The sequence below is a fragment of the Poecilia formosa genome, unplaced genomic scaffold, assembly GCF_000485575.1.
Source record: "Poecilia formosa unplaced genomic scaffold, Poecilia_formosa-5.1.2 Scaffold430, whole genome shotgun sequence".
NCBI lineage: Eukaryota > Metazoa > Chordata > Actinopteri > Cyprinodontiformes > Poeciliidae > Poecilia > Poecilia formosa.
The window spans coordinates 94,705-111,657 of NW_006800369.1; the positions used below are offsets into that span (position 1 = coordinate 94,705).

At 38.6% G+C, this 16,953-nt stretch overlaps 1 protein-coding gene across 2 annotated transcripts in view; it reads right to left on the reverse strand.

Moving 5' to 3' along the window:
* Positions 1 to 16,953, reverse strand: part of thada (THADA armadillo repeat containing) — a 115,647-nt gene that overhangs the window by 45,405 nt on the left and 53,289 nt on the right. For both annotated transcript variants that reach the window (XM_016663589.1, XM_007577166.2), the window contains exon 29: positions 13,835 to 14,003. In XM_016663589.1, the coding sequence (XP_016519075.1) occupies positions 13,835 to 14,003 (169 nt within the window). The remainder of the gene's footprint in view (positions 1 to 13,834; positions 14,004 to 16,953) is intronic.

Sequence of the window (16,953 nt, forward strand, 5' to 3'; positions counted from 1 at the left end):
GCTGTGCGGTTCTGGATCAGAGTTTTAAGTAATTAGTTCAATTTTGACATTAGCTAATTTAAACACCTGTATGCATTAGCTCCGCAGCCCGAAATCCACGGACGCATACAGTCAGTGATTTGTAAAGGATGTATGAACTCTTGGTGTGAATAAGGAGGTTCAGATGACCGGCAGAGTAAGCACATGTAGTAGCAAACATGTAGGCTTCATGTTCATCTTAACCTGCAGATAAAAGCTACGTCAGCTGAGCTAATTTTGCTAGTTTGTCAATATAATATCTGATATTTATCTTAGTGTTACACAGAGGTGGACAGAGTACTTAAATTGTAATCAAGTAATATTTATTATGCACTTATATTCTTTAGAAGTTAGATAGAAACGAGGTGTGAGTTAGTTCTAAGCTTATGACTTGTTTATTGTTGTCATAGCAACTCCCTAGCAACTGTAGTGACGGTTACAGTAACTACCAAGATGGCTGTCAGCTACAAAATTCTGGGAATTTTGACACATAGCGTTTTGGATTTTTTATCACTGAATATTCTGATAAGCGCGTCAGAAGAAGACGTCCTCGTCTCTGCGTCCTGCGGAGTCTCCTGAACTCAAAACCTTCCCGATCGCGATCGACTGACACCCCTGACCTATTGCTGTTCTCCCTCTCAACAAATGTTTTTTCAGTGAACAAAGCATTGCAGAAGTCCCCTGTAAGGCTGTAGATAGAAGAAGAAAACCACTTGTGCTTTAAAGGAAATGCTTCCCACTTCAACCAGCGCTGTGAAACAGAAACTGCGCCAGTCTGCAGCAGGTGGACCGGTGGTTGGGAGTGTTCAGAGGAAAGGACACAGGCTGGCTGGCTGGCCGGCCTGCTGGGGTGTGTATTCTGGGCCTTGGTAAGTATACTCTTTATGCTGGGGCCACGGCCACAGACCAGTAGGAAGCCATTCATTACGCCGTGCAGGGAAGGCAACGTGGGGAAAAACCAGGCCGACCACGTAGCACCAAGCATGGCCACCGAGTCCTGGCCCGCCCCGTCCCCTCTCTACGCCCAGACAACACCCACTGGCTCGCACCGAAAGCTTTCACACCCCCACCAAGAGACGCTCTCTTCCTCTCACTGTCACTCAGCGATGAGGTTTTTCTTTTTTTTCTGGACCTGCTTCGAAAACCGAACACTTCTAAGCCTCTCTGCTGTCAGGAAATTTAACTCAAGATGATCTATGTGAAACGAATTCAGTCCAAGAAAAACTAAGAGAAGTTGAAGCAGCGTCCAAAAATGATCAGATTAGTGATGTACAAATCCTGTTTAATGCAGAATAGGTCAAGTTTTTTCTTAACTTTTTGACACCAAACATCAATCAGGACAGGAAGTTCTGTTTACAGAGGCATTCCTTCCCATGAAACGGTTTGATTCATCCTCCTGTGTCCACGCTCTCCCTCTCTGCCCTCCACAGCTACACCTCATCCCCAGAGCTGGGAAGTCCCTGCATCCAAGGCTCAACCGGCTCAATCCAGCCCGGCATGGTGAAAACGAAATATTTATAGAAAGCGATGCCTCCCTGTTCCTCCTCCTCCTTCTCCCAAGGACGGAGAGGAGAACAACACCCCATGTGGGTGGGGATGCTGGGTTGAATTGAGCTGAAATAAATCAGGGACAATGAAACAGCAGCACAGAGAAACGCTGTAGAAAAAAATGTCAAATTTTTCAATTATTATTGCCATAAAAATTTTTGTTTAGTCATAAAATCCATACATCTCCAAGTAAAAATGACTTTTTCCAATACTTGCTGCTCCTCTAAAGTAATTAGGTCAATAAAAAGTGACCTTTCTTTCTACAACTTTAGGATTTTATTTAACCTCAATTAATGATTTCTATTATTATTTGATGAAAAAAAGGTTTGAACAATCCAACAATCCAACATAAATCAACTTCCACTAATTATATTTTATATACCCACTTGTGAATTATTTAACGATTTGGACAAGTAGTGATATTCAGTAAAATTTGAAGATGTGTTCAAATGAAGCTCGTTTTTCAGATTAAAAGCACGTTCTTGAAGTGAACCTTTAAGCAGCTATTAAACTTACTTTTCATTAAGTCCATATTTATGTGTTAAAAATATATTTTTATTGGTTTTATGTATTATTCTAATTTTAATGTTAAAAATCATCATCATTAACACAAATAACAGCTTTAAAACGCCTGTCTGCATGTAAATAAACAATATAACATGTTTATTGTAATAAATTAATTTACCAATTATATTATTATTTGTTAAATATAACTGTAAGCATTGGTATGTATCACTACAATATTAATATCAATAACTGTCATACAAGAAAGAATAACTTGCTGAGTCATGTCAGAACCAGAGTTAAAAAAAATACTTGGACACTGGTTACCATGGTGATTCCAACCGTTGCTAGGGTAGAAAAGGGGAGGGGGATCAAAACACTCTTTTTATTAAAGAGACAGACCAGAATTTAGGTCTCAACAAACAGCTGCTGTATTATAGTGTAAAATAGCCACTATATAAATTTGTTAAAGTTCAACACTTTAACAAATTTATATACTCACTAAAACTAGACTTCTTGCCACAATAGTTCTGACTTTTTTCTTATTTGTGGAGCATTATATATATTTTTTCACATCAAAAATGAATCTTTCCTCTTCTACCTTTAACTATTTTTGCACTAAAAAAAAAAAAAAAAAAAACAAGGCTGCTTAAATAGCAGCCTCCAGTTCATCTACACTGCAGTAAAGCAGGAATTGGTACTTTTACTCCCGAATTTCCCCTTTGTGGGACAATAAAAGCTGTTTCTATTCTATTTTAGCACTGTGGACAGGAAGTACTAGAGAAACACCAGCAGAGGACATGGCTCCTGAAATCCCCTTAGGTTTGTCATGTCATAATATTTCTTCATTGGTTTGATTTAATATCGTAGTCTTCAAAGCTAAATTTGGACTTTTAATTAGTTGAAAGCAATAATCACCCAAACAGCATAGGTAAATCCTTAAAATACGTCACTCTTTGTGCAATCAGATTGGATAATAGGAGTTTTACAGTTTGAATTCAATAAACTCTCATCCTTACAATAATCTTTCAATTTTATAAAGAAAAACTACCTGCAAATACATCTAAATACACTGTCAAAACACACAATCTTACCAAGTTGTTTTCTAGTCCAAAAACCTCAGTACACTTGAACTAAGACAAAAATAACCTACAAGTAACTTTGCAGTAAGATATAGCACATTGTTTTAAGTCAATAACTCCTTAATATTGAAGAAAAATTGCTAGTCAGATTATTCCACTTACAACATGGGAATAAAGTCTTATTATTAGTGAAATAATCTGAAAGTGGAACCAGTACTTTTTCTTCAACATTAAGGAATTATTGACTTAAAACAATGCTGAAATGCCAATGTTAACATATCTTCTCTTTTTTGTTAATATGACTCCTTGGTGATATTACTCTTAACAAGTTAATCATGAGCCAAAAAAATATTAATACAGAAAAAAGTGTTCTCCTGCTTTGAAAGCATACACTGCAAAAACAAAATTTTACAAATATTGTTGGTCTAGTTTCTTTTGCAAACATCTTAGTGCATTTGAAATAAGTCAAAACTAACTTTCAAATAAGTTGTCAGAAGATATAAGGGCTTGTTTTAAATAATTCCCTAACATTGATGAAAAAGTACTAGATCCACTGTTAGATTATTTCACTTATACCAACACTTTTACCATATTCTAAGTGAGATAATTTAGTTTTTATTAATATAAGGGAAGTATTGACTAAAAAACAACTTATGTTGCTGGAAAGTCTTGTTAGTTTTGCCTTATTTCAAGTGTCCTATGATATTGGCAATAGAAACTAGACCAACTATACTTAGTAATATTTTGTGTTTTTACAGTGTACTGCTCCTTTATTCTTATTTAAGTTGATATATTTATATGTCTGTACGCTGAGTACTTGAAACAGAAGTTATATGATTCATATATAATGATTTAAACTTATATGACATTTCCACATTGGAGGGTGTTCTGATTAAATGGTGTTTGGTATTTAATTTAATATTTACCTAATTTAGCTTCTTGTTGTTCATTATTATATCTTATAATAGTGGCTAAAAACACCTGCTGCTGCTTTAGCTTCGGTTTGCATAATTTCTGTGTTGCACCGGAAACTCCAGTCACCGCAGTGCTAAATATGACAAGAATCAAGACATTCTGTACGCCTTGTTTCATAACGAGGCATCTAACTACTTTTGCATGAGAGAGGACTTTTTTTTCTGGTGTGTGTTGCAGCAAGCCTTCCTCTCTGCTTTTGGGACCAGCAAAAATAGTGGTGGTGGATGTGAGGTCCATTCAGACTCTGTTATCAGCCTGCCCTGCCGTCCCTCCCACTGCCGCAACCACAGACTGACCACACGCTGCAGCGAGAGTGCGCCCTTTATACGGAACGCTCACACACAGCCGGAGCAAGTGCAAATAATTGCACTGCAATCCAGAACTCCGTCCAGTAAAACACATGCACAAAGAGACGCATGAATCGACATTAAAAGCAGACACGGAGAGGCAAATTGCAGACGTGCCCAATTAGGCAAAAATGGATCCCAATAAAGATGAGCTAAATATAAAAGGAAATAAAGCGCCTCTTGCAGAATGCAGACACGTTCTGACACAAAGCTTAGTTTGTCCTTGAGACACCACGTCATGCTGCTTTACATCTGCATATGCACATGGGTGTGAACGCATCGTCTAAGCTAGCTTTAAACCCACAGAAGGTTGTTTTCATGAGGAAGGGTGAAACTAAACAGTCTGAGGAAATAAACCTGTGAAGATACATCCTGCTTTACTTTGCTGTTGGGTATAAAGTATATTTTAATTTTGGTTAATTAATCACACTGATTTTAACGTGTCGAGAATCTTAATGCAATTAATTGGCTTCAACATACGAAAGTCCCAAGCCAGAACCTTTGTTTCAGCGTTTCTGGTACGTCCATAATTCTGACGCAAACAGCAGCAAAAGCCCCTTCTTTTGACCCAATGGTGGTTAATTTCTGATTCAGAAACAATCAGAGAGGACGCTGGAAAAGACTGTTGTTGTGTGGAAGTTGTGCTAAAAGGAGTTAGCCGATTAGCGAAGCTATTCAAGCCTAAAAACACAAAATCTTACAAAGGGTGTTTAATTTCTAGTGCAAATATCTTAGTTTACAAGTAACTTTTCAGCAAGACAGAAATGCTCGTTTTAAATAAATAACTCCTTAATATTGATGATAAACTACTAGTTCCACTGGCAGATTATTTCACGTATAACAAGACATTTTTCCCATGTTATGAATTAAATAATCTGCCAGTGGAACTAGGACTTCTTCATAAATATTAATTATTTACTTAAAACAAGCTCATATAACTTACTGAAACGTTACTTGTAAGTTAATTTTGTCTTATTTTAAGGCAAAGATATTTGCACTATAACTAGACCAAAAATACTTTTTTAGGATTTTGTGTTTTTGCAGGGTGTATTATAAGCCTGGCGGGCCACCAGGCTTTACTTCCGCCCTCCAGGCTAAGAGTTCTATGGGCTGTATTTATGGCTCTACATGCTAAAAACATCAGCGAATGAAGTGACAAGTAAATGACAGGTAAAGGATCAAAAAATATTTTGACACTTTAATTAGAGTGAAACAACTGAAGTGCAAAAAATTATATTTATTTATGTTAATTGTTAATATCATCCAGTAACATAATTACATTGAGATATTTCCAAATTTACTGTCAACTTTAAACTTTTTTAACTCAAAAACTCGGTGACTACTCTGCTGTGGGCTTTGCTAGTTTTCTGGGGTAAACCCTGAGCATCTCAATGCCAAACATGTTGCAGCAATTAGTAATTAGTATTGCTAATGTCCACAGTCCACATGTAAAAAGAAGGTGTTTTACAAAGAAGCTACATGAATGATCAGGGATTCAGATCCCAGTCTCCCCTACAGTTACCTAAAAATTAAGAATTAAATGTAATTTTTACCATTTATCATGATAGTACCACAAAGTATTGTATTAAATTCAAAGTTGATGTAGAAGAACCAGCAGAAACCGGGGATCCGAGGGAAACCCAGACCGTAACCATGGTGACGCGTTTTCCAGCCGATTCATAAAGTGTGTGTGTGAAAGTCAGCAGGGAGGTAAGGCGCGGGCGGCGCAGTAGCTGTGATGGTTCCCAGATTCCCACTTGGCCCACTAACAGTTGTTCTCTGACAGTAGAGGAAGTCATTCCTCCCCCCGAGCAAAAACATCTGCTACCTGTTACACAAAAACACACACGGCGAACCGTGGTGCCCCGCGCTAGACGGGTCCCAAGGCTAAACACCACGTCCTCACACACACAGACACACATCGTAAACATCCAGCAGAGGATTTCAGACAGTAAAAATGCAGGTCACTATCTGCCGGATCGGGGGCTGTGTGTCAGATGCTCCTCTCCACACGTACTCCAGACTTCTATCTGCCTGCTGCCAATTTTAGTCGCTTCTCCAGCAGCTGCTGCTGGGATAGAGGCTGTATATCAAACACAAACATCTCTTCATCATCTTCACCTGCAGACCTGATAGCCTTGATATGCATCAGTCGGCAGATAGCGCTGAGCTAGCTCATTTTCATCCTGCATTGTTTAGCATCTTCACTCAGGTGACACTAATTACACTGCAAAAACAAAATCTTATCAAGTTTTTTTGAGGTCTACTTTCTGGTGCAAATGCCTTAGTACATTTGAAATAAGACAAAATTAACTTACAAGTAGCTTTTCAGAAATGTATAGGGCCTTGTTTAAAGTAAATGATTCCTTATTAGGGATTAAAAAATGCACCAGCTCAATTGGCAGATTATTTAACCGGTAACAAGACATTTTTCCCATGTTGTAAGTGAAATAATCTGCCAATAAAACTAGAACTTTTTCATCAATATCAAGGAATTCTTGATTTAAGCTCATATATCCCACTGGAATGTTACTTGTAAGTTAGTTTTGTCTTATATGACAAGAACTATGTTTGCAGGAGTTTAAAGACACCAATTATGCAATATTCAGATTTTGGATGTTTTTTGTGCTTCCATTTGGTTTTCTATTGCTTCTAAAAACAACCCAATCACTTAAAAACAAAAGAAATGCTGCCAAGTTTTGGCAATAAGTTAATGTGTTTTAGTGTCTAGAAAACGAGCCGTTTCAAAAACCTCCAGAATGTAACGTTACAAACCACCAGGCACTGCCCGTTACCTAGCAACCCCACTGAAGTGCAGCCAGTTACCTAGCAACCCAAGCAGAGCTCCAGCACATTTGATCAGCTAGTTTTACCGCTGTATGCGCTGTACAATGGCTGCTGGAAAAGACAAGTGCTTTGTTGTTGACTTGCCATCCAGAAACCACTTGCTGCATTGTTTTTAGTGGTGCAGGATCCTCTACTAATGCTTTTCAAAGAAGCATGTAATATAGTTGCTCATCTGTTTGCAGCCATTTTCATTTGTGAACATAAATGTTGAGTTGAGGGGGTTGCGGCCAGCTGCAGCTTATTTAAATTTAAGGTGACAGGACGGCCTAAAACAACTCAAAACAGACAGAACTGATCAGACTAAAATGTCATTATCCAAGAATGATTTTGTACGAAAAACTGTAGTGAACATGTTTGGTATAAACATATCCTAAGCTGTTCAAGGAAACATAATAGGTCAGAGCTTTTGAAACTGTAGCCCTGGCAAGGAAGAGGGTGGCAGCGTCATGCTTGCTGGCAGAGCATTGCATCTAGTGAAATCCACCTTCAGAGTAAACAGCCAGTGTTTTTCAAAGTGTGGGCTGCAATACCGTGAGCGGCCACAAGGGGACATCTTTCTGCGCACCACAGAAAGATAAGGAGACTGTATGAGATGTATAAATAGTGTAGTGAGCTTTTGGTGGCAGGCAGAAGGAAATGAATGTCTACACATGGCTTACAGGCATCAGAATCACTACATCTCATAAGTTTATGTCTTTACTGAAGCAGAGCAGATGCATCTCAGTGAATCCAAACTGATACGACTGAAAAGAGGAGCGTTTTATTGACATTGATCTCCAATGATTGATTTAACAAATAAAAAAGACACAAACGTGTCTCATAACTGAAATATTGTTTTAAACATCACAAGTAGATAAATGTGCCACTGCAGTGGTAGTTTTAGACACAAAGAAAAGAACAATTTGACTTTATTTTTCATCAAAAATGATCACTGGAAGATCACAGTTCGGTTCAAATGAGCACACAGCTCCTTTTTCATCTTATAATTAGAAACCAGGTGGCCGGTGTCTCCTGCAACAAATCCTGAACACGGCGAAGACAAGATACAGGGAAGGACAAAGAGGTTCCCTGCGTGCTCAGCTCCCATTCCAGGAGACGATCACGTCCTGGAGAGACGTGATCCCTGCCTTTCCCGGCGTGAAGAAGTGGAACCGATATGAGGAAACGGACAAAAGAGGAAGGTGGGAACTGAGTTTACTGGTCGCCATGGCGATTCCCACTTCATTATGTCACATATAAACACCATAATTTAAGCAGCACCAATGTTTGAAAACTCACTTTTCAAACATTGGTGAGATATGATGTATAATATCGTTAATTTAAGAGCTGGATGGATTTTTATTCCAGTTCAGCCTCTTTATGCAATCTGACACAATGTGACTGAAAGCAGAGCTGCTGTAAGTTTGGCCGCATCGCAGCATGAGTTTTATACACTTTTCTACACACTGCTTCAGCTATTACAGCGAGAAACTGGAGATGAGGAGTGACATGTGGGTGAGTCAAACCTGAACCTTCACTGCAACATAAAGACGATTCCAAAAGTGGGCCTTCTACCACCTGAAGATAAAACGACTAATGTCACAGTGAGATCTAGAGCACATGTCAAACTCAAGGCCCGGGGGGATTAAGCAATAAAGCTTAGATCAGTGGTTCTTAACCTGGGTTCGATCGAACCCCAGGGGTTCGATGAGTCGGTCTCAGGGGTTCGGCAGAGCCTCTGCAGCGGAGGTAAAGATACACTTGTGTAAAGTCGTGATGACGCGCCCCGCTTTTCCATCACTTGCTGCAGAGGATCACGTTACATTGCTTAGCCAATCAGTGCTGCGGAGGGGATTTGTATGAGAGGCCCCATGGGCCAAAACTTACAAACTCTCTCACACTCACCACCAACTCTCTTACATTCACTATCAAACTCTCTCACATTCACTGTCAAACTCTCTCACATTCACAGTCAAACTCTCTCACATTCACAGTCAAACTCTCTCAAATTCACAGTCAAACTCTCTTACACGTACTATCAAACTCTTTTACATTCACAGTCAAACTCTCTCACATTCACAGTCAAACTCTCTTACATTCACTATCAAACTCTCTCACATTCACTATCAAACTCTTTTACATTCACAGTCAAACTCTCTTACATTCACAGTTAAACTCTCACATTCACAGTCAAACTCTCTCACATTCACAGTCAAACTCTCCCACATTCACAGTCAAACTCTCTTACACGTACTATCAAACTCTCTCACACTCACTACCAACTCTCTTACATTCACTATCAAACTCTCACATTCACAGTCAAACTCTCACATTCACAGTCAAACTCTCACATTCACAGTCAAACTCTCTTACATTCACTATCAAACTCTCTCACATTCACAAACTCTCTCACATTCACTATCAAACTCTCTTACATTCACAGTTAAACTCACATTCACAGTCAAACTCTCTCACATTCACAGTCAAACTCTCTTACACGTACTATCAAACTCTCTTACATTCACTATCAAACTCTCTCACATTCACAGTCAAACTCTCTTACACATACTATCAAACTCTCTGATAGAGTTTGATTGCAACAGAAGTTAACTTAAAATTTCAGTTTCTGATTGGACCCCAGGCAGGAGTAGGAGGGTTTTCACGGACAGAAAAATAGCTCAGCAGCAGCGATTAACAGAGGCAACTAATATTTTAAATGACATCGTTAGCGCTCCCACAGTAATGTCAGCATTATCAGAAGTGTTTAGAAGCCGAGAGCCAGCATCGGAAACCCCATCTGTCAGTGGGATAGCCGCCTCTTCGGAAATGGCAGTAAAGCCAGCCTGCACTCGATGTGCGCGACAGCACAAGTTATGGCGCTCACTTTTCAAAATAAAAGCGCACCTCCGGTTTATGTTTGATTCATGTTTCTCTCCTGCGGCTTTTAAAAATGTAAAACTTTGTGTTAATTGATTTACTAAAGGAAATCATGTATCTGAAAATAAATTAAAACATATTATGTGGGGAAAAAATTCTGTAAACCACATATGTGCTATACCTCAATCAAAATTGCTGACGTTTGACATGCAAGAAATCTCACATAAACAATACCTATATTACATAAACAATACCTTACCAGGTACTTCTCTCACTTCAGGATGACACATGGACACCTGTAAGACCAATTTTAACTGAGGTTGCACACATGTGCTTTACAGGATTTTTTGCCCACACAATATATTAAATTTTATTCAGATACATAATGTCATTTTGCACATTAATTAACACAAAACTTTAGCCTGTTACAGCCGCCGGAGAGAAACTTGACGTGTGAATCAAACATAAACCGGAGATGCGCTTTTACTTTGAAAAGAGAGCCCCATAACTTGTGCTGTCGCGCACATTAAAATCGAGTGCAGGCTGGCTTTACTGCCATTTCCGAAGAGGCGGCTAGCTTTATCCCACTGATAGATGGGTTTCCGATGCTGGCTGTCGGCTTCTAAACACTTCTGATAATGCTGACATTACTGTAGGAGCGCTAACGATGTCGTTTAAAATATTAGTTGCCTCTGTGAGTCGCTGCCCCTCAGCAATTTTTCTGTCCGTGAAAACCCTCCTACTCCTGCCTGGAGTCCAATCAGAAACTGAAATTTTAAGTTAACTTAAGTTAACTATCAAACTCTCGGAGAGTTTGATAGTACGTGTAAGAGAGTTTGACTGTGAATGTGAGAGAGTTTGTAAGTTTTGGCCCATGCAACCTCTCATAGATTTAAACATGTCTTTAATTACTTCAGCAAAACTCACGGGTTTTACCAAATTCTGTAGCTTTCAGTGTACTTCTAAATCTGCTCCTTAGCCGAATCTTTTCAGGGTTGGTACTGCCTCTAGTGGTATGGAGGTGGTAACACAACTAATATAATTACATTACTAAATCAGAATACCTCAAAGTCTTTATTATTTATTATAAATTTTTCATTCTCTTAAGAATGTAGAGCTAATTAAACGATCTAAACAAGACCTTAACGTGGTTCCAGTTTCTCTCGATAGCCAACCTGTTGAAACTGTGGCAAATTTGGGTCGTTCCTGGACAGTCAGCTCAACTTTGCTGAAAAGACTGACTATTTTGAAGAACTGTTCTCAGAGACTCTACCTTTTAAGAAGAATTAGTGATCATGGGGTGACCCAACTTGACTCTAGTTGGGTCACTCCTATGTCTTGAATTTGTGGGGGGAATCATATTTTATTTATCACTACAGAAAGGTTCAGTGAATGCGCATATGAAGCTGGTGGGTTCGGTACCACTGGCTTAGATCTAAGCTTTGTTACTTAAATCTAAGCTAGTTAGTTAGCAAGTTGGGTATATTAACAGCTAGTTAGCGTTAGCCTCAACCACCTAGAACCTGTTCTGTCCTGGCAGTTTCTCAATAAACTTAAGACTTGCGATAAACATATTTAAGACCAAATTACATTCTTTTAGGACATTTTAAGGCCTTAGTTTTAGATGAATTTAAGACTTAAGGATTTTTCAGAAACCCCGAAAATTGGTTATCATTGGTTGGGATTTATTGTGACACACGTATGGTAAGGCATTTATCCCAATAAATGATCAGCAACACGATACAGAAGAAGAACAATCAGAAATCCATGTTGGAGAAACAGACGGCGATAAACCAGGGAGGACGCGATCGGGAGACATCTGGGGAGCGTCCACACGTGGCAGCCATGACAGCAACACAAACTAAAAACCACTCTCCCCTTGAAACCTCGTCTAGGCTTTTATGAGGCAACCCCTCCGTCCCACAGCGGACCTCCCCGGAGTCCAGACCGCCAGCGAGCGGCACACACTCCGTCTCATCCTGAAGAAACCGCTGCAGATTGCATTCCCTGCGCCGACCCCTGCGTACCGCGCCGCGCCGCGCCCTCCGACCCCCATCAAGGCTCCGGGAATCCCCCTCTGCCCCTTTTCCTCTGGCAGTGTTGATGTTACAGGCAGACTGTTTGGTTGTGTTTGGTCAGGGTGCAACGACAGAACTAAACACGGGTATTTACCCTGAGATAACCGCCCAGTCTGGATAAGCTCTGTGTGGATTCTGTCCCAGTACAACCAGCAGACTTTCTGTCGTTAAAGGGATTTTCTGTATTTTCCGGTTATGAGCAGTCAGTATCTTACCTGGGGTAGGAAACTGTTTTTATGTCTCTGTTAGGTGATAATTCAGATTGGTTAAAGCAAAAATGGGAATGAAAACCAATCAATCAATTAAACCAAAATAATCAAGTCAAAAATACTTGAGGCCAAAAGTCTATACATTTTTTTATATAAAATATTTAGTTTTTTAGTTTGTTTTAATTTTTTAACCTTATAAACAATAAAATCGAGCAATATTCTAATTAAATATGACCTATTATGCTTCGCTGAACGTTAAGATCGGCCTGTGATTATACAAAACATTTTTATTTTATTTTTTACATCTTTCTTTTAAAAAACAAGATTTTAGTTTGATCAGTTCTGACGTTTTTGAGCTGTTTTAAGACATTTTGTCACCTTAAATCCAAATTAGAAATGCAGTATTGGAATGGCTTTGCTGGCTGAGTTCTTTTTAAATAAAAAAAATGTAATTTTACAAAACATTTAACAAAGTAAAATCAGTTTTTGAGCATTCAAAATTGCCAGAATCTGGGAATAGGAATCTGCATATAAATTATTTTTTTTCTGCATTGCTAAAATAAATTAAATTGAAGACTTTTACGCACAAACTTATTTTGGTTTAAATATAGTTTGGTATAGGATGGAGTCTTGTACATTTAAATAAATGTCATATTTTTGTTCACATTGTCTTTTCCTTTTCTCTGTCATAGTTCAAACAACCTGTAGAGCGTTTGAATAAAAAAATTGGTTTCTGAATTAAAAATCATTTCTGAATCGAATTTTAACCCTAAAAATTAAAAACACTGAAAGATTCACATCTCTTTAAAATGTTTATATTTGTGCAGTTTTGGCTTATTTACTGTTTTTTACACCAAATGGCCTTTTTTGACTCCAGTTAACAATTAATCGATTACTAAATTAGTTGACGATTATTTCAATAATCGATTAATCTGATTAATCGTTTCAGTCCAAACCCCACCATAAATCAAAAATAGATTATTTAGTGTTTGTATTTTCTGATATTCTCTCACCCAGCTGTATTTCCTTCTCATGTTAAACCTATTGAGAATGCTAAGAAATCCTCATTTCCATCAATATCTCCAATAACTCTATGAAGAATCCCACATTAAGTTTCCCTTTGGGATCAATAACATAGTTTGAAATGAATTTGATACCCCACAGGCTGCAGTTTGAGTCCCTGTCAGCGCTGACCTAACTCTGACTCATAAACTGAAACTCAGAGCTCTGACAGGCGAATGATTGAAGTTTTGATTTCAGCTCTAATTGAGAACCTGCGGTTGTTTAAACAACCTATGATTACAGTGAGCGATGTATATTCCCAGTATGAGTGAACTGGTTTGTGTTGATGTGGGTGTGTGGGAGCGGACCTGCAGCAGAGCGCCATGGATGTGGTTTTGTTGGATGTTGGGTCCCGGTTCTGCAGGGAGATCCTGCAGTAAGGTCCGGACGGTGGACGGGATCTGGGTGACGAGTACGAACGGGACGAGGGCCCGGGCCGCCATCTCTCTGGTCCGGTACACGGCCGACCGACTGCATCTGCACAACAAACATGGTGGCAACGTTTACAGAGACGGACATTGCAAAAGGTCAGAAACCTGAGGTCAATTTTGTAATTACACTGCAAAAACAGAAAATCTTAAAATCTGGTTTCTAATGCAAGTATCTTCATAAACTTGAAATAAGACAAAACTAACTTAAAAGTAACTTTTTAGTAAGATATAGAGGCTTGTTTTAAGTAAATAATCCCTTAATATTGATGAAAAGGTTCTTGTTCTGTTGCCAGGTAAATTAACTTATAGGATGGGAAACATGTCTTATTGTAAGTTAAATATTCTGCCAATGGAACAAGAACTTTTTTCATCAATATTAAGAAATTACTTACTTAAAACAAGCATCTACAGCACATGTGTCAAACTGGAGGCCCGGGGGCCAAATTTGGCCCGCCGTAGTATTTTATGTGGCCCTCCGGACTCCAAATTACATCAATAAGTCCCTCCAGTTTTTCACAAATCTGCAAAGTTCACACAAAATCAACAGATCCCCACATTTTTTCAGATATTACTGCACTTTTTTTCTCAAAATTGGTGAAAAAACATTGAGTTTAAGTGACTGCTGCCTCAGCCTTAATGGATGTTATAGTCCGTGATCGATACGGCGATTATTACAAAGTCTCATTTAACGTCATACATTAGCACACATTTTTCTAAATTAGATCCACAAAATCTGTGATTTTGATTGCAAAAAACCCACAAAAACAATCACAAAATGTTGCAGGGACTGATCAGTGGTTATTTAACTTTAAAATACAAACAGCTACTTATTGATATTTAAACAGTTTTATGGGTTTCATCAATATATTCTGGCACAACCGGCCCTTTAAGAACATTCAGATGTTTGATTTGGCCCAAAATTAAACTGAGTTTGACGCTCCTGATTTAGATTTTACTGTAAAGTTACCTATATGTTAGTTTTATCTTATTTCAAGCTTACTAGTCTAGTTTTCCATAGAAACTAGACAAAAATACTTGGTAAGATTTTGTGTTTTTGCAGTGTATTAACCGGTTAAAGTCCAGACAGTATTTGAGGTTCCTCATGGCTCCACTCTTTATTAACACCCCTGTGACTCAGTTAGTGCTGATTATGGAGAACAGCAACGTTTCTCACCATGTTTACGCTCAAAATGTGACTAAATGACCAAAGTTGTAGTTTAAGGCAGAGTTTAGGAATCAACTGGACTCAATTACTATCAACAAAGCTCATCCAAAATGCTCTGTTTGTAAAATGTTTATAAATAAATGTTGTTAATGATCTATAAAGTTCTGATTGTCTTGGACCAAAATGCCCTCAGGTCGTCAGAAACCTCTCAGGATCTTACCGTTTTCTCGTTGAACCATCAGTACGTCGCTAATAAATTCACCACTTATTTGATTTGGCTTCTATTTTTGCTTATATCTTACATAACCTTGCTTTCATTTCCTCGACTTATTGCAAACTTTACAAAATCAACATCTCCTGGACCTGCAGATGAACGATAAGCCCGAATTCAAATATTTTCGAGTCATTAGCTGACCGGGCAGGAAATAGTAAGCGACGTCTTGTTATTGCCCACACGCAGACATTTCCCTCCCACGGTCGCTTGCAGCGCTCGCCGGTAATGCTGAGTATGGCCTGTCACCCTGAGAGTAAAGCTAAAATTAACTTTGTTTACAAGCCGGTAGAGTTTCCTTCTCCGGTGTCATAACAGAGCCGGAGCGGCCACAGGGGGAAGGACACGACCAGAACATGAATGAGATAAGACAGACTGGAAGGGGCAGAGCCACAGTCACTGGAGGAAGAAGGTAATTTCAGAAAGGCTTTGTTTATTCTTTAGCTAAAACTGCCACTTGAAATAAAATAAGCAACAAGCCTAATTCAGAAATTCACACGAAACACAGAAAATGTGGCATCGTTTCATCCCTGGCACAAAAAAACAGTCTGAAAACTTTTTCTTTCAGTTTACATTTTTATTAATTTCTAACGAACTAACAAACGTTGTTTCGGGGTTTTTTATCATTTGAACAAAAAAACTCAGTTAATGGAAATAAATCGATCAGACGGATCAGATTTACTTTAAATCCATCTTCTTGGTTTATCTAAGACGCAACAGACGATTATTTCAGAAACTGATTATTCTATGAATAATCTGGCACATTCTGCAGATTTCTCATTTCACCTTTAAATGCTGCGTTCACACCAAACATGTCGCGTCTCTGACACTTTAAGTGACATTTTGCTCTATCCGCGCGTTGGGACGAGTCGTGGTTTTGCTTTGCTGGTCTCTTTGTACTATGAAACTGAGAAAGTGGCACCAAGCCATTCATAACGGAGGCTCAGACGTCTTTGTGAAAATTTTGTGTTTAGTTCTTATTGAACAAACGACAGCAGAGAACGGTGCGTCGGAGCCTCTCGCCTTTATTTCCTCTCTGTTTCGAGCAGCGGCGGATTAAGTAATGAGATTGTCTTGGTTTTATTTACTGAAATCAACAGAATGTCGCCGTCGGGTGAGTGTTTGAATTCACCAGATAATTCAGAGGTTTGGTGAGTTTCACAAGCTCGCTGAACGCCGACGACGGTCGCTGTTATATTCAGAATTTCTGAACCGTCTGAAATAAGATTTGATACAGTTTATTTTTACATGTTAGACCACAGCACTCAACCTATTTTTGTCAGTTTCTGGTTCTTTATTATTTATTATACATTGGCTAATTGCATTGACTGAACAAACTAAAGTTGTTTTTGCATATTTGACCAAATGTGTGTATTTAACTCTGCTGTACTGGTGCAAAGTTATCAAATAAATTAGTAATTTAGTACATTTATGTCTGTGTTAAAAAAAAAAAGAAACATTTTAAGTGAAGGCAGCACTGTTTCTCTGAGAGGTATCGGCCGATATTAAACCCCAGACAGCTATTTCAAAAGTGAACAAAAATGTATCGGTGAATCTTTA